The 26,535-nt window shown below is 40.0% G+C and overlaps 1 protein-coding gene across 11 annotated transcripts in view; it reads right to left on the reverse strand.

Annotated features, from left to right (window-relative positions):
- Window positions 1–26,535, reverse strand: part of ZNF521 (zinc finger protein 521) — a 233,201-nt gene that overhangs the window by 185,619 nt on the left and 21,047 nt on the right. For all 11 annotated transcript variants that reach the window (XR_008235250.1, XM_052787626.1, XM_052787627.1 and 8 more), the window contains one exon: window positions 22,975–23,154. Coding sequence is in view for 7 of the 11 variants with exons in the window: in XM_052787626.1 (XP_052643586.1) it covers window positions 22,975–23,154 (180 nt within the window). In the remaining 4 variants the exon portion in view is untranslated. The remainder of the gene's footprint in view (window positions 1–22,974; window positions 23,155–26,535) is intronic.

Raw genomic sequence — 26,535 nt, forward strand, 5'->3', positions numbered from 1 at the left:
CACACAATAACCAAAAAGGTGCTTTGATTAGAAAGAATGCAATGATGAGCACAGCCTAAAATACTGAATAATGCACTCGATACGACTTTTCCTCTGAAAGCCTAGAGGAAATGTTTGAAAGCCCTATTAAAACAGAACAACGAACTAACAGAAGAATTCACTGGTTATGTATTTGGGAAATGCAGAATAATTCCTACTAGAGAATCCATTAATTAGAACAAATCCTAACTACTGCCTGAGGGCTGCCAGAGACAAGGCTGTACTCCCTACTCTTGCATGAGCAGAAGTCTTACTGGGGTCAAAGGACTCATACACAAACACTGAAGGTAACATTTAACCCTCTAAAGATTACGGTGCTGTTTGCTTTCAAGTTACTATGTAAATCACAGCAAAACCCAGGTACCAAATGGCAAGTAAAGGGGAACGATGCAACAGAAACAAGATTTTTCAAAGGAATTTGGTGAAGAGGTAGGTCCCACATCACAATGAAACTCTAGGGCAATTCAGTCCTATCTCCTATAAATGCCTAGCGATAAAATCCTTCTCTAAGACTATGCTTACTCAGCTCATCTAGCTGGAATCCATCTGAAGGAGAAAGAAGGATGGTAAAAACTGTATGATCTTCCCTCATGTTTGGGCACAAGAGTTGAGATGGGGCTTGAAAAAAGACTTACTCTTGTCTCTCCATTCTTTTCCATGATTCAGGGAGTCAACTGGTCACCTGGCAGAACCAAGCAGGATTTAATCCTTCTCTCTGATGCACGACTTGACTTACGAGGTTTTTCCCTCATCTTCTTACAGAGTAATGGAGATTTGCCACAATTTGTATAAATGTAGGAGGGAAGCTCTCATTTCGCCCTGGGTGCCTGGTGGTAGTGTCCCCCCATACTCAGAGGGTTAAATCAATCACATGATAAGGAGTTCAGGAATAGAATTTTTCCACCAGGTGGGAGAGACCTTTCCTCTGCAGTATGGTATCATCTGCTTCCCATGATCTTTTTGGAAGTTTTATTTTAAAAATATCCTGTTCCTGCAAGGACATTTTGGTGACAGCCTCAGTCTCTTCTGTGGTCTCCCTCTGGCATAGTATAGTTGTGGCTTTTTGTATTTCAGTATAGGCTTTACAGCTTTCGGTGTGAGGGAGATATTCCAAAATTATGCTGTTGACGGAGTGTGAAAACTAGACATCAGTGGTATCATACCCTGAGACAGTTGTTCACCTCAGTGATGCAGGTCCACTCCTGACCTTTATTCCTGCAACAATACTGCAAATATCTTAAAAGAGGAGACTTCCTATCCGGCAACAGTATAATCAGCACCAAAGCCAGTAACTAACATACACTGTATGTTTATGGTTCACAAGGCATCACATTGTTAATGAGCAGATAAAACAAGAAGAAAGGGCTGTTCTTTGTTTACATCACTCCCCTCATAAGCAACAGATGTCCTGATAGACTAGACTGCGTTGGCTTTGTTGGTTGAGAACCTCCCGCTGGCCCTGGATGAGAACCAAGCATCCATACTGATTTTGTTACAATTGTCAGCTACTTTTGTTACTACAAACCATGAACTGTTGCTGACTCATCTGTGGTCCCATGGGCACAGAGGAAATAATGTATGGAGTCATACAGTGACTCCATGTATTGTTTTCCTCCTAAGATGACTACTGCTTGCTCATCCAAGAGTGCTTTCTTGTGGGGTGCCACACAGTTTCCCGACATCACCCTTCCTGGTGACTGTGTACATGAAGAAATGGCCTGCAGAATCACATTCTTCTGATTTCTGTCAATGACACTGAATGATGTACGTGTGTTTTGCCAGGACCAAGATTTAGGTGAAGACAAGCCATCCAACACCCAGTCCAGCATACTGGCAGCGAGTCACGGTTAGTTCCCAGAGGCACAGAAAGACCACACGGACTCTTTCCAGAGGGGCAAACATGCCTGAATTCTGTGGTGGTGTGCTGTGGTCCTGCTGAGTTTCCATGTTCTGGGCTATCCAGAAAAAGCCAATGGCCAAACAACTTCTTGTGTGACGTCAGAGGCTCTCACAGTTTGATGTATAGACTGAAGTATAGATTACCTTTATATTGTCCTACAGAATCTCATCTTTAAAGCACTTCAAAACTTCAGCTGATGAAACATGCAGAAATGCCATTACTGAATACAGTTTTATACAGGAACATCATTGCTTTGTGTTTTGTCATCCACTTTGACCCTCAGATTCCTTTCAGCCATAGCTTATGGTGCTGCTCTTACCCACTAGTCTTACTTAACCTGGGGCCTATACATGACAGAGGACAGATTTCCTGAGGTGCTTTACTCAAAGGACACTCCTCTGGTTAGCTCCTGAAAAGCTGGCAGACGCCCTCTGTAAAATCTCCAATTGCATGAATTCCGTTTCCCTTATTTTGTCACAGTTTAGATTTGTCAGCTTTGATGCTGCAGGGCCAGTTGGGTGTGGGTTGTGTTTTGGCTGAAATGTGCTAGAGGAGGAAAGACCATGGGGAAGAAAGCTGTAGTTGAGGTAGGGAATAATTGTGGAGAGTTTAAATAGCATTTGCATACTGATCCCAATTACTGCTCCCATTTTTACGATCCTTGGCAAACACAGTTTTATAAACTGAAAAAACAAGCTCATGTATTTATTTGCTCTCACGCAGGGCTTTTTGTCATGATAGTCTATAAATGCCTACCTTGACGTGGCATCAAGACTTCCTCCCTTAAAACATTTTTCTCAGCCTCTTTGGTCATGGAAACTGTGGGTGTCATACTCAGACAGTGTGGCTTTGAGGGGGGGGCATGTACTCCTCAGATGTTCAAAATCAAGCATTCATTATGGCATATGCCACCGAGAATGACTTGTTTTTATATTCTGCTCAGTGAACCAAGATTATCTACTTCACTGAGAAGAACTATGTAGGAGACCATCTTCTTTGTTTATTCTGTTTTCAGACAGACAAAAGGCAAATTTGAAGAATGACATATAGATGCCTCAAAAAGTTAACTAGAACCATTCTATGGTTTCCCACTCCAGAGCTTCACCCTGTCTCTGATAACATGGCAGTCCCCCACACTTCCAAAGGGAAACTGCCTTACATCTTACCCAAAAATGCTTTTCCCCCTTAAACTACAGTGGCAAGGCTAATTTTCTTGTCAGTGCAGGTTACAGCTTGTTGGTCCAGATCACATTTGCAGTGGGAAGTAATGTAATGCTCCCTTTTGATTTCTCCTGGCCAGCAATCACTTCATTTCTGAAGCAGAGTGCTGTGTGAGTCTGCTCTATAAAGCCCTGTCTCATGAGCACTGTAGATGTCCTCGAGGCATAAGTCTGATAGTAGTCCAGGTAACTGTGAACACCACCTGAGTGAGGCACAGGATAATAATAAAGATGGCAGCAGTGCCTATACTTCACCAGGTTATTCTCTTTTGTTTTCGTTTTCTATATTTAAAAGACAGTCAGTGTGCTCCAGCTTAAAAATAATGATAAATAAATCAATGATCTGAATCTCCTCAAGAATTTTTTGAGCCTTCTCTTTAATAAGATCTCAAGAAAAGACCTGTTAGTATTCTCAAGTTACTACCACTCAGCAGCTGAGCTAGCTGTCTACAGCAGGGTCCTTTCCGTCACATGTGCACTTGAAGTTTGGGCTGGCGATACTAATAGCACACCCTTGAACTGTGTCTCCATTCTTCAACGTGACACTAAAAGTGGACTGTGCTGCTCTGGAGCATTTTGTCAGCTCAGTGATTGAAAGATCCTCCCTGAGGCTCTTTTCTCCTTAATATCATGCAGAATTTCTGCCTTCTCTTTCAAAAGAAAATTCCTTGTTTAACTTCTCTAGGGTCACTGTATACTGGTTCAGAAAAACAGGTGCAAGACAGGTCTCTCTTTCATGTTAAATTTCCGTTCGCTTCAATTCTCCATAGATGATTCACATCATTTCTAGATCAAATTACCTGGTTTTAACTACTGACAGGATCAAATTAACAAGGAAAAATGGAATATAAAATGAAACACATTGTAATGAGGGTGTGACACACAGAAGTACTGCTAACAGACCGAACTCTTGTTTCCCTGTTCAGAAAGGTACCTGTACACTCCCCTAACTTAACAGCAGGCCAATAGTGAACAGACAAATTCAATAGGCTGAGCAATGCATGTGAAGTTAACTACACCTCTACCTTCAGTGATTGAAAACCTGTCTCCTGGATTCAGTAACCTGCCAAGCTCAGAGGACACAGGTGTGAAACTACTGTTTTCTACAGAAATTTGTATTTCAAAGAGTTGACTCTTATGAAAGGACTGTCACACTATGCAGACAACATAAAACATCAACAACCAAATTAAGCAGAAACCAGTAAATTTCTGTCCTTTGCAAATCAAATACACAGACTTGGCACATCCACACTGTGCATTAAAGCAAACATAAAATACCCAAGTTACTGGGGATCTTGCCAGCCCTGGAACTGAAGCAGCATCCTAAGAAGAAGTTGTTTACTCAAAAGTTAATACAACACTCTTACTTAGAGACCTAAACTATCTCTGCATAGCATTATACCATACAATACAGACATAACACAGTTACTGCTCACTACTGCAAGGGTCTTTGCACTAAGATCCATTCTACTCCATTCTATGCAATAAGCTTTTCTTCTTAATCACCCTCTTTCCTTTTGATACCCAGACCACAATGCAAAATTCTGGGAAACTTCAGCAATACAGGGACCTGAATGTTCATTATCTGCTTGTGCTCAGCCTTCCTGTACTTCAGCAGACATACGTATTATGAACTAAGAGTTTCTGAACAGATTCAGCTTAGGTTCCCAAATCAATCTGATTATTACACTGAGCACAAGGTCCTTTCCTCAGGTATTTACTTCACTTGCTCTAGCAAACAGCAATAAGTAACAGCAAATAGAAGGCCAAAGAAGGCTGTCCCAGTAATACCTAACTACTACTTTTACAGAGAAGGTTAATCTTTGTGTGAGTATGTTGAAGTGACTTCATTGAAATCCAGAGTTCTATTCCCTCATTTTGGATGCTAGTTCTGCTTTCAGCATCACCTAAAAGCACAGAGATACAGTCCTGTTTACTGTTTTGTCTGGTCACATTTATTCATGCCAATATTTAAATCTTATAAGTTTCATAAATTAAACTGAAGCAGTGATGAGGGTGGAGGAACAGAGGACTGTTTTGTTAGTTTTCAGTGCAAAGTGACATGGGTCTCAGGCACCTCTGTATCCTTTCAGCTATTAAGATATTTATTCAGCAATTAAAAATTTTAGCTATCATATTCTCCACCTTACTCACATGATTTGCCATCCTTTCACTTCTTCCACAGAAGACATTTTACATGTCTGCAAAATTACTTAGACTGGAGATCCATTTGCAAGTCATAATCTCGTTTCAATGAGTAGCACATTATGGTCAGTAAACTAAATGTTGGGTATACTTTTATGCATACCTATTTTCAAATCATTTGAACAAATTTAGATGTTATATAGATATGCAAAACAGCCAGAGTTAACAGATGTTGCCCTCTAATCTTTAAAGTCTCATCCTTTACTCTAGAGTTGCAGATAGGTATTTGAGATCTCAAATAAAACATACACTTCTGTAAATAGCAGCAATTTGTTGAAGGGCTTGCTACACTTTTCATAAAGAAAGTTTCCCAGAAAACATTTTCTGAAATAGAAGCTTTGATGGATAGGATCCTGTAGTTTAAATCAATATATAACCTTGTAGCAAAGCACTGTTGGTGCAAGTTTTATACCTCCAGATCTTACTTCCCAGTCAGCTTCCACAAAGCCTAAATTCAGAGTCACAAGAATTCATTTTGTATACAAAATACAATGGTATAATCTGTCATGGGAAAAGGACAACATGGAAACCAGTCCAGTACTATTACAGCTATATGGAAATCTGTTGTGGGAGTGATTGGTAGTATATGCATGCACCATGACTTGCTTCTCTGTAACAGTATTAACTGGCATACCTCGTATAAGGAAAAGGCTAGCTTACAATTCTAATTAAATTAGTAGGTCTGCTCTGTACCAGTAATGTCATCCTGGAATGCCATATATTCCTATTTCCCACCTAAGCCAAGGGGAAGAGGGCAAAGAATAGTGAGAAATGCAACACCACTGAACAAAGGACCTCCTCTTCACATCCTCCATTCCTCACAGCTCTAACAGAGGATCTTCCTGAACTTTAACCTCATGATGCTATTTAAGAACAATCTGAACAGGCAAGGTAGAGTTATCATTATGTCTTTTGTGTGTGTTATTTTTGATTTCAAAATAAATTGTGCATCTTAATGCCCCAAATTTGGAAGTGGAGCATTCCTGAATAACAATTCCCTGGTATACCATTTCACTTCACATGCAAAAGCTCCCTTCACTGATGGCCTAGAAGAAGTAGTGGAAAGTATTAGATTGTGGGACGGTCAAAAGAACAAAGCAATGTGGAGAATGTTAATATTCAGTGAAGTTACTTACCTTTGTCTGTGAAGTTAAATACTTGCCTGAAGTTTACTGCTTTTCGGTCTGGGAATAATTTCTTTATGCTTCCTCAGCTTAGAAAAACAGTGGTACTTCTGGGCTCAGTCTGAGACAAGAGACCATTAAGTGTGCCAGAAAGGTGTCTTTTAGGGGAGGTAACAGCTGAGCAGAGCATTTCAGGGTCACAACTTTGGATGCAAGCACGTGCATCTCACCTTAAGTGATTAAGTTCATTTTTTTACTTAATTTTTAAGTACCCTTAGATCTTCCTAACCTTTCTGAGACACCATGAGGATAAATACATCAAAGACCTAAGGCAAAACACACTGGGAGTTAAACCCCAGACAGACAGGATTTAAGAGACACATACTCAGTATTTCTTCACCAGTCATTGCAAAATGGAAGTTCAAAATTATTAAAAAAAAAAAAAAAAGAAAAAAGCTGTATGCCTTTCTCTGGATGAAAACATTGAAGTTACTAATTATCTACATGAAGCAGAGGATTCTGACTATAAGTAACTACTTATGAAAAGTGACAGTAATTTGTCTAACTAACTCCTGAATTCTCACCTGGTCCCCTCCACATTCAACTATGCACTCTCTGAACCTCTCTCATGTAGGTTGGCTTTTCAGGATCAGTAATTTTAAATAGCTTAAAATCTACTCATGGCTTAACAATGGAAGAAATGAGTGGACTTTAAACCTATTTTCTTTATGAGGGAGCAATGGCTTGCATTAATTTTCTTGTCGGCAAGCAAGTAGAATCACTTCCCCAGTTTCTTCCTCAAATCTGTATTGAACAACCACGTCTGTTCTTTCATTTATGAATCTTCTGAAAGGACAGGCAAATAATCATACCACAAAAGTCCTGAAAGTAAGAAACATTAGTCGTTGATGTTCAGATTTTTACTACTTGTAAGTTATTTTCAAAAAACAGCAGATGAAACACACAGCTACATCATTTCCCTTTCTACCAGCACAAGAGTCTTCCACATTCTCAGCAAATGTAATATAGAAAGGAAGAAAGCTAAGAAATTTAAAAAATAAATGAGAAGTGGGGAGGGAACACAAGAAGTTAGAAAGACGTGGCCTTGAATAATGAGGCAGTGCAGAGAAGGTTAGTATTCTCTTAAATTACTTACCTTTATCTGTAAAGGTAAATTCTAGTCTGAAGTTTATTGGCTTTCAGTCTGGGAATAATTTCATTATGCTTCCTCAGCTCAGAGAAAACAGTGGTACTTCTGGTAATGCTAAGTTGGCTTAGTGAGTGGGTTTAATTTTAAGTATCAGGGAGAAAACAAGTCACCAAGCATGCCTTCGACTGGAAATAGGAATTTTATTCTTTCCTCCTTCCTGCTCTAGCTCATAGAAAACAGTGCAGACTGGGTGCAGAAGAATCATGCCAAAGAACTTACAAGGACTCATTTTATGAGATCAGTTTTGGAGTTGCAAATTTTAAGCTAAAGTAACTTTATTTAGCTATCTGTCTTTGAATGATTAATCCAGTCCCTGCATGAACTTCAAATGAACTACATAAATCTGAGCCAGGTCTATGTTAAAAAAAAAAAAAATAGAAATAGGGGGAGAAGCATGAGATCCTGCAGGCATTTTGCTCAGACAGGCTTAGTGTTTCTTAAAATATGGTATGCCTGATTATGCTCATAAGGTCTGGAAAAGGGGAATGCTACAGTCTTTACTTACACAATAATATAACATTACACGTTATTTTAGAAGCATTTAACCGGTGTAGGCTAGCTATCCACACACAAAAATAGATACTTTTTGGATCCAGGAGATGATGTGCAGTTTCTTGAGGAAAAAAAAGAGACTGTCCGTGTTTCTCACAGATTAAATGCTAGCAAAAATGCTAATTGCAAAGAGTATTTTTAATTGAAACATACAACATAATTATATTGGAATTTTAACATAAAACACCTTTACGGGCAAACACTATTATACAAAAGGCAACCAAAGAGTTCTATATTGGAGCCATGTCCTTAAAGCTAATATGCAATCTAATTAACTCACAATGACTCTTCTTGCAATCTGATTTAACTGCTTATTGAGAAGCAGTAAGAAAGAAGAATCTTTTATGCAGCATTTTAAGCAATGTATAAGAAAGAAGGAGAAAGAGGATACTATAATGAACAACTTAGACCCAGTCAAAAGTTGCAGAATCTTTTTATAGAAAAAGATGCTTGCTGAAAAATGTGTCTCTCTTCCACCCAAAAAAAGGAGTAGACGAAATGTTAAGAACCATTTTTACACTCAAAGTAAAAATTCTGCAGTTTCAGCGTCACCAAATGCAACTGCAATGTGTAATTAAAACTTACTTTTAGTCAATAGCTAAACAATTAATTTTCTTTTTCATTTGTTTGTAAAAGATGTCATTCTCTGCTCTTCCCATTTCCCCCTCCTCAGAAGTAAGCATGTAATTCTGATAAAACTATATACCTCATTGTTAAGAGAATAGCTGGCAAGCCTATAAACTATGCAAATAACATTTGGATTGCAAACCACATTTACTATACTTGGCTGATGGAAGAATGATTATTCCATGTCTCAATTCACTAAGAGCATACTGACTACCTAAATACACAACATTTCCTGTACCCCTAACAGCTTCCACAGTTTAGTAAACACATTCTACATATTACAGTAAAAGATTTCAAAACCTAACTTTTCTTCCACAGAGCATCTTGTATTTATACATCCTAGAATGTTATGGAAGCCAAAGGAGGAATGCTGCATGCATTTTATGGCAAATGTACTGGGGTCTGTTACAACACATGGTTTGATTTTTAAGCTGTCTAGTAAGAGGCAGAACCCCAAGCCTCAACGAGTGTGTATTAGAAAGCATACATTATGCCCTCTATCGAAAATTACGTAATTTGACAGTAAAATGTATAAGTAAGCCCATAATTACTTTAAGCGTCTGCCACACAGTCAACCCTCTGGGCCCACAAGTCAAAATATTGTGCTAGAGCTCCCAGAGAAGAGAGGTGAGGAGAAAAGGGAGGGCCAGGATACGACGTTAGGGTTAAACACTACCCTGAGCCGCTTCCTCGGCCCCATGATTCAGAATCATGTGGGACTGACAGCCCTTGCATGCGGAAAAGTTTTTACAGCTATGGCTAGGTTATCAGGGCCAGCCTCCCTCTGTGTATGGTAAAAGAGCTTGTGCTGTCAGTTACCTCTGAAACGAAGGAGTGACAAAGAAGAGTCATACCATTTTGAAACACGGAACTCCCATGAGTACTACTCACCTGAAAAACAAAGCATCAGCCAGTTTTTGGCAATGCATGTGCGGAATAATCCACCCATTCGCATCTTAAAAGTTGCAGTGCAATCTGCTTTTTGTGGACAGCAGAGATCCTGTGGCACTTTTCATAAGAGCAGGAGGTTTGCCACATTATTCTTGGCCAGCTTCCTGTCTCCCCCTACTATGTCTCATGGGTCTTAGCTGCTGCATTCTGCAAAGCTGGCTACATTTCATGGTATTGTAGATAAATAGTTGTAAAAATTATTTGGAGCATAGAGAATGAAAGGAATTGTGCAATTCTTACAGGCATATCAAATATAAGGTTTGCCCCACATGCAAAGAACAATACCGACACACTGAACATATATTTACTAATCAGTTACATCTGCTAGCCCCTTTTACCACCCTCACAGCATCAGATCCACTAACTGAGGTGTGGCTTCAGTAACGTTGTATGAAAAAATCTGTGGGACTCACAGCATATGGAGATTCTCTTTGATTTCGTACCCAAGCCTATGAATTTTGCAATAGGTAGAATTTAGCCTTTAATTTGTATTGGGCCTCTTTCCATGCCCATAGAGGAAAACTGCACAAGCAATTTTTAAGCACTTCAGGCACTGTCCAATAACTGAAATGCAACAGAAAAGGCTATAAGCCTCTCATGAAGTGAACTCAATATACACAAACTCACCCTCAACAATAACTCAGGGCCAGCTATGCCTGCATTGAGATGACAAAAACCATATGTTCTATGGGATACCAAACACTCTTTTGCCCCATGCTATGAGAGGTAAAGGGTCCTACCACTTGGGAACTTCTTGTGATACTTTCAGTGATATCCACTATGGTACCTTCCTTAAGAAACATTACACAAAAGCTGGAGCATTTATAAACATGATCAAAAAGTGACCAAATCAAGAATGAGACTGTTGCAATGGATGACTGCACAAATTAACAAGATGGGCTGTAGACCTGAGATTGCATCTATGTTCTTTGTTCCTGTAAAAAACCATCATCAAGTCCAGCAAAGGCTGTAGAATGAAACTAGTATATTGAGTGAGTTTCAGTCTGCTATTCTTGCTGAAGTACCCAATAGGAATAGTAGCACTATTCTAGAGATCCCAGAGGCAAAAAGGGAACAGATACAAACAGCAGAAAAGTGGGGAGTGAAATAGGAGAGAGAACAGACAAGAAGGAGAGAAGCAGTGGGATACTCCAGCACTAGAGAAAATCATCTCCACCCTTCTCAGCCAAAGGGAGAACTGCAGGGATACCTGATCTGCTGACAGTAGAAAAGGCAATAGAAATAAAAGCGCACCTCCAGAAACACTCAGTAAGAGAATGGGAAGTATAAAGATAACAAGAACAGAAAAGCAGAGCCTCAGTAGCAAGAATAAGCTACCAAGTAACAAGAGAAAATCAAAGACAATGACAGGTGGAGACAGTCACAAAAGAGGCAGAATCTAATTTTAATAAGATAAACTGCATTCTTCCATTTTCTAAGCCTTTGCTTTTGAGAGCACCTGGTATCATGGCAGACAAGGGAAGGTTTTCTACTTTCAGACTAACCTGCCATGGGAAACTGCTTGCAACTATAGCATTAATACCACAGCCTGTCAGTTGTTTGGGAAGTGCTATTTGGAAATAAGTTAAGTGCTGACTATTTTGAAATGATAAAGTGTTGGAATGGCAAGAGATCTGAGTGCCATGGAGAAGAATCCTGAAAGCAATAATACAATCGAATGAGAATTTGAACTCACTAGTAGAAATACTGCCCTCAACAAACATGATAATGACATTTCCATTGGTTTCATTGAAGCAAAGATTACAGCCAACAACTGATGGACATAAATTGAAAAACATTCTCCTGTCAGGCTACACAGATGCCTTGTGAAGGAAAGACTGTCCTGTAATGCAAAATATTCTAATCATAAAATGACAGAAAAAGCAAATACTAAAACTGCTTTAAGTATTTCAAATGCTGTTTAGAAGAATAATTAGAATCATATAGAAACCTACGGTTATTGACATATGAAAATAGTTCAGGACAAAGGATGTGTTGCTTAGAAACTGAGTTTACAGGAAAGATCAAACATTCTCAGTGTTTTGCAAAAATCCAAGCATCACTTCTGGCCACGTACTGAAGCCAGATAACAGCAATAATAAATAAACGCATACATATGAAAAATTATTGATGTTAATTAATGTGTTAACAGTAAAACTGATGGTTATGCACTCATGCTGAAGACTGCATTTCTCCGAGAAAGGTAAATTCGCAACTGCCATTTCACTTCCCTATGCTTTGCTTTTACAGCTGGTAGAAGGTTTGTGAAGAACTTGAAAAACTTGACCCTTCTCCAGCCTCCCCCGCATGAGTCACCCAACCTTCCTTCAGTCATTAGACTGCACTTCCTGCTGGGATTCAGCAGTAAAACAAACGAGAGACACCAGTTCTGGTCACGGTGAGGGAGGCAATAAACCAGTGACAGGTATTTCTATGAAATTTAAAATTAATTCCCATATATTATACATATCGACCAAGTGCCAATCCATGGCACTCTCTTACGTAGATTTCTATTTCAAAAGACATTTTGAAGCACTCCAGTTCATTCCCTGTCCTGAAAGCATGCTTTCCTTGTTTACATAAAGGCAAAATAATTTACTGCATTTTATGTGCTTCAGAAATATTACAGACAAAATTATTAAATCACTTTACTTGTACATTTATAAACTTAACATGATTTTGATAATATTATTAAGAGTAAGTTTAAACCAAAATTTCACAGATAAAGTTCTGGCATTTCATGTCATTATTAAATCCGTGTCAAATACTCTTTGTCAAGTTTGAGTTTTTAGAAGTTGACTGCCAGTTCACCTTTTCTAGTTTGCTTCAATTCACCATGATAACACTCAGTTCTACCATGTCTTTAATACATGCACATTTCTGGGAAAACCCCACTCTCCTCCCCCCCAAAATAAATCCCAAATGAAGCATCCACTGGGAGAAGTGATCATGCTTAGTCAGCCAAATTTAATAACAAATTTAGCCTTTTCTGTCCACAGATCCTCCTGGCATTTTAGTTCCAAACTTGCCTACTATTACACTAACTGTGCTAAGAGAACTGCTGTCCCCATAAACTCCTTGGGTTCATTCCACAGTGCACACAGGAGACACAACCCCTTTAAACTTCAAGGAGTTCCCATTGCAGTGTAGAAGAGAAAAATTCAGAGATTATGGAATAATCATCTCCAAATCGATCAATTTCCCCCTGAAGGTAAAAAACTGAAAGAAAGAAAAAAGTTGAACAGTTCCAGCTTGCCTTCTTGAAGGGAAAGTACCCCGAGGGCATGTTGTAGAATGATCCCCATCTCTTTCTCCTGATGCTTATTAAGAGGTCATAGATCTCAGTTACACTACAGCATTCCCAAATGATATCCCCAGCTAAGGACTATGACCTCTTCGTACAAGTACAGCGATATAAAATTAGGAATATTAAGGGTTCACATTAAGAAAGAGTTTGCCTCAACTATCAGTCATTTTTGAAGAACAGCTGGAATTAATGGCATATCTGGTGTCTTGTAAAAAAACAGAGGCGCTTTAGTAAAAGGGACTGCAGGTTCCAGTGTTTTCCATAGGTGCAGCACCCTGTGCCAGGACTGTACTTCTATCTGAGCATCACAGTGGATTTCCACAACCGTGTATTCAATACAAGAGGTGTCTTTCTCAGAAAGAAAGCACAAGGTCTAGCTCAGAACACCATGGGTGAATTAAGATGTGCTTTCTCTTTGTCTTAATGCTATTCTCTCTAACTAGCAGTGTCACAGTATGGAAGCAGAAGTGATTTTACGACCATCTCAGACAGGTTATTACACCAAGACCAGGCAGGGACTGGAACGTCTTTAAGGACCTTTCCCCTCTAACAATTCTTTTTTCATAAAAAGCAGATTTTTTACACCCTCCAGATGATGCTTGAGAGCATAAACTGAGCCCACATAGGTGGTGTGTTAGTGAACTACCACATCACCTGGAAGCCTGAACACTCTACAGCTGATTGTATAAACATGAATTAAGGTTCTTCTACAACTGTATTAAGCAAAGTGTTAAAGAGCTGTGGGGCATTTTGTTACATTTGGCTTTCAAGCTATGAATTTAACTGCTGAACATATAAGTAATGATAATCTGTTGTACCTCCCATTCCGTTCATTTCTAAATGGTAATTAAAGCAAGCACCAATAATAAAAACAGCAAGTATTTCAAGAAAATTATTTTAGAAGGTGCAGGAAATTCACCACTTAAAAAGACTAATTTGTCATAGCAACAAGACCCATTCTGTAATACATTGACAATATGTTATAAATATTCCAGTAAAACAGAAGCATAGAATAAACAACAGGTATTTACTCTACGGTAACTGATTCTCTGAAACCCTGTAGTAAATACGGACTGTAGGTGTATGTATGTGCATACACGCAAGACAATCATTATTTTATTTTTAATAGTGTGTCTATTAGAATCATACACATGAATTCCCATTGTACTGGGTAAAGGTCAGGGTAGCTATGACCCTGTATCAGCAGCAGCTTTACAATTCAAAGTCTGTATTACTGAGGACTGTGAAAAGCAAGACAAGCTTGGCCACAGGATCCATATTGATTACAACAGTAATTGGAAGCAGCATAGTTATCATAGGGTAAGTAATGACTATTTTTTCTTCTTCACATATGTGCCAGTGTTGATGATTCCCCCTGCCCCCTCCCTTCTCTCCCCTGCAGACAGCTGTCTTCCTTGGACAATGTGAATTAGGAATTTCTGCTGCATAGATCAAATAGTGATTATAGTACTGCTCTCCCAAAACTGGAATGAGCTCTGGCAGTTACGTCCTCCACACAATGCCTGATAAAGGTCAGTGGATTACCTCATGTCATCACCTGGCAGATCTCAGAAACTGGACCCTCTTCTGAAACAGGCGGGAGATGTCACTCGAGCACTGGGAGAGGGAAGTTAATATTCAATGGGAAAGACACAGTAGCCAAATGGTAACACAAAGAGATAGCCTGTACTGCCCATTTGGAAATGCTCTGTGAGGAAACAGCTTGACCTTTAGAACACCCAGCAGTGGCTATAAATAAAAGGAGCAACAGACTGTCAACGTAATAAAGCAAAGTTCTGGATCTAGCTAGGGCAGATTTTCAACAGAGTGCCAGGGAGGCACTTGAACTGAGTCTGAAAAAGCTACGGAGCTGGGCAAGTCAGTGCTTGGAGACAGGGACAATGATGTACAGCTAGCTTGGTAACCACAAAATACCAAAGCCAGAAGAGGAACTAATTATAATGTTATCGTGGCCCCTCCCAGAGCCTAATGCTATTGCACTCACCCACAATGGCATGTCAGGTATGCCTAATCGATGCTTTCACAGTCCTATCTCAAAAAAGCACCACATTGACATGTCCTGTGGTATAGCTTAGGACTATGACCATAAGTCCTACTGCTGAGCATGACTTGGGAAGAAGACACTGAAGTAAGCTATATTGTTTACATAAACCTCTGAGTACGTGCTGAAAATCAGACTCTAGGTGACAAGCACATGGGGCCTTTTAACCTGCAAAACTGTACTGTTGTCCTCAGTATTCACTCCTTATCTTCAGTGGAAGAGTATTTACTGGAGAAGCTTTGAGCAGAATTGATCAAAAGCATGCTTCAAATGTGTGATGTCCAAATCCCAGGATGACTGGATTCATGTTCCGGACAGGAGTGGACGCCTTGTATGTGTAACAGCACTTTGGCCAAACTCTGCTGCCATACTCCATTTGCAGTAAACCATGGATTGCTGCAAGATGACCCCTAAGAGCCCCATACATGATGCTAGATTATTTAAATGTAAAAGACAGTTGAGAGACAGTTGTACCAAGAACTAGACCTGGTAACCACTGCACTGGGGCTGCCTACATCAAACCCCTTTGCCAATGAGAGAACTACAGTCTCCAGTTGAGTGGTTTCTGCTGCAGACCAGGACTTCCTGGGCCAGTGAGGAGGCGTCTCTGTCCATGGTACTCAGCAAGGCAGCAGTTTCCCCACTGGTACAGGGACACCGGGTCTGATCCGGTATCTTGCCGTTACGTGGGGAGTTCAGGTTCACATGGTGTAAAGTCCTTGGTGGACACATGCAGTAGATAAGCTAACCAAAGCTATCCTTGCCAGTATGTCCTAAAAGAAACACCTGCCTTTTTTAGAGATGGAAAATCAGGCTAGAGTAAGAGGAAAATAGGAAGCAAAACTGAGGAAAAAATATCAATGAAAGATATACAGGAAGCACTCAAAGCCCCTTCGAAGACACCACCACTTCCTTCCTCTTCCACCTCCAAACAGGACAAGAGTTCTGGCATTTACAATTAGTGCTCTTGAACAGGTTTATTACAGGGGTTCCCCAGGTCAAAAATAACAGTTCCATGATACAGACATCAGCTGCTTTCATTTACAAGAGGTCACAAACAGACAACTCAGGAAATGCAACAGGCTGCTTTTAAAACACCCAGGAGGTGAAGATCTATTGGTTTTATGACTGATTAATAATCTCAAGAGCAGAGATTAATGGTTTCCAAGCAAAAGGGGGAGGAGTTTATGCCTCCTTGCCCATGTTGGCTGCTCATCATGGATCTGCTGTCTCTCCAAGGTAAGCACAGGGGTTCTGAAGAACAGCAAGAAGGCTATGCAGCCTACTTTCACAGCTTTCAGCTCCAGCATATACGAGTTCCCTGAGCAGTACCTACAGAAGTATTTATACAGAATTTTGATATGAAAATCTAAGAACGCAATTATCAAGACCTTCATCTATCCTCCCTAGGAGCATGCAGTTTTGCATATGAAGTTCTGTATGGCACATTCTCCAAATTGCTATGATTTTAGCAGGCCTTGGCCATTCTGTAATGCATATAAATCTTCCACCCAAGTCCACTGACAGGCTTTACACTGCTCTCTGAATTAAAAATTATGACCTTTGGAGACAGAGGCTGTAGTTACCAACCTATTCCCCCTTCTCCCCAAATATCAAGGATATGGAGTTGCAGATATGGGTCCTGGACCACATAATTTTGAAAGGATGCGAGTCCACAACTTGCAAACTCAAAGAAGCGCACTGAACTACCATGTGCGCTGTCTGGGACAGGAAACTGGAGGAGAGGGTCTGCTTTCCACTGTCTCAGTCAAACACAATGTAATTTTGTGGAGAAGTCAGAAGTTTGTGGTCCAAAGCAAATGGAAAAGTAGAAGTATGTCTCTGTAGCACAGCAACTGGGAAGCCCTCTAAGGAAAAAGAGAGGCCTAAGCTCAAGTCCCCAGTCCAAGCACTGTTTGTCTTTCATTCAATAACTGGTTAATGTAAAATCCATATGCAGTCCTTGGTGCAGGAATTCTCAAGAGAAAACAGGGTGACTCTCTCAAGTGAAGTAACTGTACTTGGCAAACAGTGCTTGGCAGTGTGCCACTAACTGCAATGAGGCACATGAATACGCTTTTGGTGCATCATAGATTTAACTTCTTAGGGTCCTTGTCCTCAGAAGCACTTTTTTCAAGCTCAGATTTTTCTCTGTACTGCAGAAATGACCAAGGACCCTTGCCATGTATCTTTTCTCCACACAGATAGTGGAAACTGAAAAAACAATGGCAAGTTCTGCAATATATTTGCCCAGCTCTAGGATTCTTTTGCTAGCAGTAAGAGCAAATCTAGCTAGGATATCAAAGCATGACAACGCCAAGTGCTCACAAGATTTATCTTGTAGTCTCACTGTGCACAGCATACATCCTTTGGGACAAAATCCCCTGGAAAGTTTTCAAGTCTTCTAGTGAAGGAGGTGGTCCTGGCATTACCAACTCATTCAGAAAGATGAAAGATTCCTGGGCACTAGGAAGAAGAGAAAAGAGGCAAGAGAAGGAAACCATTACAGTGGAATCTCTATTACCTCCCATTTGGTAAGTCCTGATGACTCGTGGTGCATGCTGTCTCTGCAAAGCTGTTAGGTAGCACAACCTCTTATTTCTAGACATGCAAGAAGGTGTTTCTCAACCACACAGGAGGATGATATCCACGAAAATTAATTTTGGTCATAATTGGAAACACAGAAATACTGACTTAGCTAGAAGTTCCCCATCTAGTGATACTCCAGTGCTGATGGAGAGCAGCACTCAGAACAACTGGTCCCCAATATATCTGCTGGAATTATTTTCAGATAGCACACGAGAATAATCTCTGAGCACGGCTAGAGAGCAGGACTGCATTTCCTCATTGGCAGGGGACACACAGCTATAGCCAGTAACCTTTTCAACATCAGAAACAACTTAGGGAATAACATGAATGGCTCTCAGCTCTACCCGACATACTTACTCAACTTGTCAAAGCTCTAGCACTAAGCTAGAGCCCAAAGCACAAAACGAAGTCTACCTAATCACCTAAAGGTAAAATAAATATCCCCAATGGAGAAACACCTCATGTTTTTTACCTCAGAACACCCTTAGCCTTGAAGCTAGGACTGCATATGATTCAGTACCCTGCTTTCAGACATGTTTTGCAGCCTGTGATGCCAATGGGGCAAGTAGGGAAGTCCTGTAACATGCACTAGGTCTACTGACATTCAGGGGGAGGATGGCAGTCTTGTGTACCAGCACGTCCATTGTTGTTGAGTTATTCAACACCTGAGCCAACTAGACTGGCATGTTCACTGCATGTTTGACTGTAAGCGAGACAGCACCATATGATGCTCCTTTTTCTAGTATTATTCCGGTTACGACTGAGACTTCTGATGCCAAAGCATCCTACAGGATCTTCAAGAGGACCAGGCTTGAGCTGAATGCCTCTGAACACAGTCAGACAGCAGAGAGGCAGTTCTCATGTATACAGGGGAGACTTCATGGAGTACAATCCCTGAGAACTGAAAGGTGAAATAAACAGCACAAAGCACTGTGCAGGGAGAAGAGATTATAAGTCAAGCAGAAGATTAGGGTAAGTGTCTGACAAATGTGCCCCACCAACAGCATATATGGCAGCATTGCAAAAGGTTAAGTTTCTTTTCCTGTTGGCAGAAGAAGGAGAGAAGGTGCAGCTGAGTGTTTATCAGTGGTGCACCACATTTGATCCTGCATGCATGTTCCTACAGTGAGATCCAAACTGACATATACTAGAAGGACATCAGGTTCATAGCCGTGCTAATTGAATCCTTTACTTATATACACAACTTAGAGGATGACAATGTGTAAGTAGCTCATGAGTTATTAAATGGAAATGCTGCAGGAAGGATGGAGTGAGAAAAGCATTAACATCAGAGAGAAACACTATTAAATCCATATTTTTATTGCCAATCTTTTGTAATGACTAAATTAATACAGTTCAGCATCTTTTATCTGCCCTTGGTTACAAGTATTGCAAAGAATTTTTTTGGACTTTTTCCCCTGTTTATCCATTATCTGTATTCCACAAACATCACAGGAATTGTCAGCAATTAACATAAATAAATCATCACCTTTTCAGAGAAAGCTTCAGTACAAGAATTTCAGATGATAGCAAAAAATATTACTAAATAGCTCATGAAGGGCCTGTTCCATTCCCCATTGAAGTCAATGGGATTCTTTTCATTGACTTCAATGGATATTGGATCAGACCCAAATTGAAAAGATCAATAGCGCACACATTAGGATAAAAGAGCAGTTATGCCCTCCTCTAGAAAAAGAACATGAGTTCAATTCAAACAACAGATTACAGGAAGGAACCAGTTGGGGAGAACTTTTTTTCTTCTCCTTTGAAAAAAATCTGCAAGAGAACAGCAATTCAAGATCCCGAGAGCTAAATCTCAGAGTTGTAAGTAACTCATCGTCCACTATCCTCTGAAAAGGTGGGGGTGACTGACATTTTAAGAGATTGGGACCACTGTTTAATAAACCAGCTCCCTTCTTCCCATTCCTGTCTTTGGTTGAGAGTGCAGAATGAAGATTCAATAAAGCAATTTTACTCCTTCCACTGAAGTGTCAAAGCTTCAGAAGAACACATCTAACATTTTCAAATGCAAAAACTAGAAGCCCCAGTATCAATTTGAGAACCTACAGTGGCAAGCTCCATTCTCAAGCATGTTACGGGGTTGGTAGAATTAGGGGCAGTCAAGACACCATAACACTCAACTCTCATGTTTCATATTCAGGGTTTTACTAAAGGTTTGTCTTAAGCCATTGTTTTGCCATCCTGTTTGTTCCATCAACATAACTGTTGATTTTACCCAGTATAACTGTATGAAAAATGACCCTGCAACTGGGCCAACATGTGCAGTTCATAAATTCTTGATGCTCCCTATGCATCTCACAGAGCACCTCCAAAGCTCAGTAAAATCCAGACAAGCTGCAGCTGGCTCAGCCATCTGAAAAATCAGGGTTTGGAGGGCTTCAGAACTCAAATGCAAACTTCAGACTGACAGCTGACAGCCCTAGCGTTTTTACATAATGGATAACTTAGGTAAATCTTCAGTACCTGACATGAGGCCGAGCTTAGAAAGATCATACATCACTATAGATGATATACTCTGCTCTCCTCCAGAGACAACACGGTTGACACAAAGAACAGAGTATAGTAGAAAAGATTCAATTTTGGTAGACCTCTTGCCTTTCATTAACAACTTAGTGACAGACAAATACCTTAGGTTGTCTACTAGTTTCACAGGGACTCCTCCAAAAGGAGACAACCAGAGCAATTATGTAACACCCTGTTGCGTCAGAAGATTGTGATGAGAAAGGGAGGTGCAACCACTCTTCCATCGTAAGAGTTTTTTGAAAACTTTGAATCTGAGCATGGCACCCAAAGGCACTGGTGGAAGTCCAAGAGAAAGGCAAGAGTCCAGGGATCTTGCCTAAAATGCTAAAAGCAAACTCTATTTTTGTCAAATATGTATTGTGCTTCAGAAGAGAAAGGTAAGCTGCTTGGCTGTCAACTGTTCGTCACTGATTAACTAAAAATAATCTAAGCCAGTAAGGTTTTCCTAAATGTTGTATCCTTAGTGTTAGGCCATACATGCAGCTTAGGACCCTGCATTGAATTCACCTCACTAACCAACCATTTAGTATTTTTTTGCTGGAGAAAGAAGAAATCCTGAACTCTGGCTATTCCATCCAGGCCCCTCTCTCAACTTAAGGGTGTATTTTAGTCATTTATATTTAGAACCAGAGGACAGTTGGGTTTTTGTGAACATGGTAGTCCAGAAGGATGTGTGATTTAGGTTTTTGTCCACTTCATTAGCTTTCAAACAGTCCAATCTCTACCTACTCACTATCACAAGTTTCCTTGAAAGAGAAGCAAAGGTATTTTTAGAAACTTAAACAATTTCCTTCAAGATTCATTTTCATTCCCCCATCCTCTGACATCATACATGTATTCCTGCCTTTACACATGCACCCCAAATTGACTAATCCAGCATACTTGTCTTCACTCTCATTTAGCAACACAATTCTCAGCAAGAACTGCTGTGTTCAGAAGCAGTGCTCTGGGACTCTTCCTACTTACTGCTCCCCCCCACCTGCTCTTCTTCAGTTTCTCAACCCAACTGTGCAAGCACTGTTGACTGCATTCTGCTTGCAGCTTTAAAGCAGAGAAACCACTTGGTAGAAGTGGGAAGGGGGGGCAGCAACTAACTAACCAGAAAGGAGAAACAACCATATCAGATCAAGGTGAAAAAACAAGGATGAATAAATGGGATCTGAGACAGTAAAGAGGAGATCCAGAGGATCAGGGCAGGGGCAATGGTTTCTGGGAGAGAGAAGGAGGAGACAAGCTAAAGCCACTAATATTTCAACATAGAAAGAGCAAAAGAAAGAAGAGAGGTATGAAGAAAAGGAGAGAAAAACATTTAAGCTTTTTAAAGTCAAGAGAGAATATCCATAATGCCAGAAACCATGAGCAATATTGACAAATACATTCCTTTTGTTTGTAGGAGTGATTAGGGAATGGCAGAACTGATTGTATCTGAAGTTAGAAAAACATTTTACAGGCAAGAAAAGGCAAAGCGATATATTAATAAAAGTAAACGTTTCTTGCTGCAGCAGATTTTCGTCTTCCGTAACTTGAAGTTGGGATTAAAACCATTTGACAAATTCACATTACTTCCTCAACTTTCCTTCTGCTCCTGCCCACTTATTCCTCTTCTGCTCACCTTCTTTTCACACTTTGCCCTCAATAGCAGTGCTGCTACTTGACTTTTATGTCATCCTGCCAGGACTTGCCTATGGATCTACTGGAACCAAAAATAACTCAGAAAGCTCTCCAAGCATAAGCACACGCACACTTTCTAAAAGCATCCCCAAATGGGAAGGATGGCTTTCCTTGTTTACAAAGTCATAATAAAAGAAGGTTTTTAACATAACTGCACTGCACAATAAGTACATTTTACACTGTAGAGGCTAAAACTAAAGTACCATGTAATAAAAAATAAAAATGCCTTTCTGTTGATACAGAGTCTGTTTGGACCTACAGTGTGTACCATCAAAAGACCTACTAAATCTAAAAGGCAAAACTACTTCAGCAGATTTCATGTGGTTTCCTCAGTGAGGGGGCTGTCTACAATAATTTCAAAGAGGAACCTAGGCTGGCTACAGGTCCATTCACCCAGCTCTGCTCAACTCAGTAGCATCTGATCAGCACTCAGTTCTTCCCCTTGACTAAAGCTGCGATTTTATTTTCCCTCTAACAATTTGCTTCATTCCTCTCAACTTTCAGTTACTGATTACTTACATTTGTAGTTAACAGATTAGACTAACGCAACATCCAGCCCAGCTATGCAACATGCCATTGTACAAATTCATTCATTATGTGGCTGCACTTAAACCCCACTTACAAATACCCTGTGTGTTCACAAGTGACTTAGAAAAATATGTGTATAAGCAAAGTACGGAAAGCTGCACAATATGAATCTAGAAAATACAAGCAGCAGTCAGGCACGCAGCTAATGAACACTTTAAATACAGTGACAATGCAGTAATTATCCATACATCCTTTAGTATGAAGGAAATTTATAGTGCCCCATTTACAGTATAATGCTGTCCCAGAATCTGTTTATAAAGGTCTCACTCAAGCATTCAAGTGCAGGAGTAAAATAACTGAGAAAGGAGGAGGGAGATCAGAAGCAGAGGATGAGAATCAGAAATAGAACAGTGCAAAAAGCCACAAAGTGATAAGTATTGTTTACCTGTCAGTTGACATTGATTAATCTTGTGTTCTGTGATATCACTCAGTGACTCAAACACCTGGAGGCAGCTGTCACAGCTGTGCACAGCTTCTTCTTCTAACTCCTCCCCTTCATCCGGCCTTTTCTTACAGTCTAGCACTTCTCCATCTTCTACCTTGTCTTCTAGTTTACAGTTAGGGTCTGAAAGAAAATCAAGACCGTGACGTCAGGCATCTAAGAAGAGAACCTTTAAAAAGAAAAAAAAAAAAATCAAGATAGGTTCTTGTGGTAATGATGAGAAGAAACATATTTGGCATGAGCCTACAGCACACTGTAGATTTTATTGCTAAATAAGCAAAGGAGGCTTTCTTCCTTCATTTTTTTCTCATCTCAATGAAAGGAGAATTTCCCTTCTACTCCCACAAATGCAGCTCCATTTCTCACTCAAGCAATTCCTCCATGCTTCAATGTTAGGTTTGTCAATTTTATCAGAGCTATTGAAGCTGCTTTGATCATTGTAAGAAACGATAAACCACCTATGCAATTAGTTTTCAATGAAAAGAAAAATCAAATCAATGAGTGTGCAGGAACTTCTTTTCACTGTTAACTACAGCGTTTCACAGGAAATTACCAGAATTAAGAGACTAACAAATTTGATTTAGATAAACATGAAATTAATCTTGATTTTACAACCCCCTCCAATACTCCATCACCACACTATTTGACACAAACAAAGCCCTGGAAAGATTATATCCTGGGTCAAAATGCTACACATGCTTTGAACTTGTGTATGACTTACTTAAGACAAACCCGATAAAGCTCCTGTATTTGCCAAATCATGGAAAACTGGAAACTAACTATTGTAAAAACTAAATAGTGCACAAGGAGAGCTTTGTCTGTTTGACATGTTAACAAGCATTTTGGGGATAGCAGGATAGCTCTAGCCTCAGAGCAGCAGTCCTGAGCCCAGTTGAAGTTTCTAAACTGGAAGGAATGTGCAGTCTCACCACCAACCCCTCTGCGCAGAGAAGCCACACAGCTTGCTGCACTACCTCGGTTCTGCAGATGACAAGCGCAGAGTGAGATAATGCAAAGTCTAGAACTTTTCCTCCTCTGAGGAGGAGCAGAGTAGCTTTAACTACTCCTGACCTTTTGCCCACTTTACTAAAAGCTTCCTTCAAAAGACAGAAATAAAACAATCTGTCTTCCCTAATAAAGCAAGCTGGCACTTAACTTTGTTTTTCCTTGGGAACAACAGTACAACAAGTGAAATGCAGAAGAAAAATGGTTGTGTACATTCCAGCAAAAGGAATGCAAGTGTTTCACCACTTTTCCCTTTTCTGCTTTGGCCGCCTCATCTTTCCTTTTAGATATTTGAGAGAGCTAAGACTAAAACAAGTCATTTTAGAAAACAAGGACAAACTCGCATAACAGGAGATTGTGCAAGTACATTTTAAGATGTTATGCTCTTTAGCCAAGCGGGTGACTAACCAGCAGTAGGCTTCTTGTCCACAGCAACACAGAGATGGTGTCTGTGAACCCACTTTATTTAATAGTGTTTCAATTGATTAGGATCATGCACAACTACTTGAAAGGAGAGAAACCAAAACATGCTAACGCTAAATTCACATTAGAATGGGGAAGGGGTGAGTAGGAAGGGGGGATCCCACTTTAAACCACTCTTAAATCCTCTCTCAGCACCCTACAGTGATGTGGGCACAGCTATTCCTGTATTTGCCACTGTGCGTGGGCGTTCTTGCTACCCATGACGAAGGTCAGGGCTCTCATCATCTTTCTGCATCCTTTGGTCCACAGTGCTGCACCCTGCTCTTCAACTGTTCAAATACAGATGGACCCACAAGCAGAAACTGGAAATGACCCATGTCAGGAAGTCTTCCTCATGCTATGTGGCTCATGATCAAAACCAAGGAATTTCTCTGACAGGGGTAAAGGGCAGAATTTATTTTTAAGGGAATTATATTACAGAGGGAGACCAGATTAATTTTTAAAAATAAAAAACACATTCTGAAGGTAAAAATGTATTTGCTGTGCAAAAGCCCTGCCTATACACTGAGTGTGATCCTTTTATGACAAATGACATTCGCAAGGTTCTTTCAAGAGTGAAAACTTCCACTTGGGCAGCTACTTCTGAACAAAGGAGTAGTCTGCAAATTTACACACCAAAAAGGGATGCTAATTAAATAAAAGGACTTTATGGCATTTCAGCCGTTGCTGAATGCTCTGAATCTAATAACTTCCATTGCCACTTCATTTTCCAAAATACTTCGCAAGATTAATAAAAGTAGTTAGGAGATCACCAGGTTATAAGCAGTTCAGAAAAAGAAGTAATTGTCTTAACTGTTGCAAACTGACCCCAACATCATTAAACACTTGTTGGAAGGCAGCACGTGCACATCGCATACTATTAGTTGTTCAGCTCAGGCTCCCAGTTTCATCTCATAAAACTGACAGCACTCAGGGAAATGTGGGCACTGGGTCTGAATTTTAACATGAGTATTTAAATGCTGCACATAAAGTTTACAGACCTGTTTGTTTCAAAATAAGGGTAGTGTCTGACTCTGCTTTAAGTACAATGCTGAAGGAAAGAAAAGGGAGGGGAGAGAATTGTCAAGACTTATTATTCAGAAACACTTGCACTTTACAGGAATTCAGTAATATACACACACACGTAGGCACACATGCACCCCTTAGTGCACAAAAGCTTAAAGAATCGTTCAATTTAAAGCTTCCTACTTAGAGACCAGTTATTAAAATTAGAATAATTTTAAGACTAATAAATGTTTTGCTTCTCCTTCTGCATTTGCAGATATAAACTCTACAGGGACAGAAGTCAGTCAAGCTTATTCCCTTTTGCTGCAACTTTAGAATACATGCTCTAGCCAACTGGCACATTTGTTTTTAGGTCAACACTTAAGTGGGACCCTCTGGGACCTAGGTTCGAGTTTAGCCTACGACAGCTTTGTGAAATGAGTTCTGGCAGTCTCAGCCCCTCTCAGTGAATGCATTTCCACTGTGATCCACTTCCACGAAGAGATGTCACCACCGAAATAAATAAAAAGATATTTAAAGAGAGAAAATATCATTTGGACGCCTTGTGAATAGATAGCTTTTCTGTTACAACAACAAGTATCTTCTATCAAGAGGTGGTCTAACCTTAAATAGTTACTTAAACTGAGGATAAGCTGCCTTATTTGAGCTGCTCTTTTGAAAGAGGTCATGGTTTAACCCTAGAATAAAATGTATTTTATAAATGCAATATGCATTCATATATACTTCTCCTTAACCTCCTGTTCAAAGCTCATGCTCGTGTACAGACTTCAGGGCAAATGTCATTCATCTCCGACATTTCTTTCTCCCCAATATCTGCAACATCACAGCCACAATTCCCTCAACAAAGATTGTCTTCATAGTAAGACTACCTTTCCCAACATCTGCAAATCCCACTGTCATTTCCAGAAGCTTTCCTGCCCTATTTCAGAAGCTGCCATGCACCAACTGAAATTTTTCAATATACACATCAGCAACAATACACATACCAGCTCCATCTGCAGATATTGAAAA

Source organism: Harpia harpyja, chromosome 5 (assembly GCF_026419915.1).
Source record: "Harpia harpyja isolate bHarHar1 chromosome 5, bHarHar1 primary haplotype, whole genome shotgun sequence".
In the NCBI taxonomy this organism is placed as follows: domain Eukaryota; kingdom Metazoa; phylum Chordata; class Aves; order Accipitriformes; family Accipitridae; genus Harpia; species Harpia harpyja.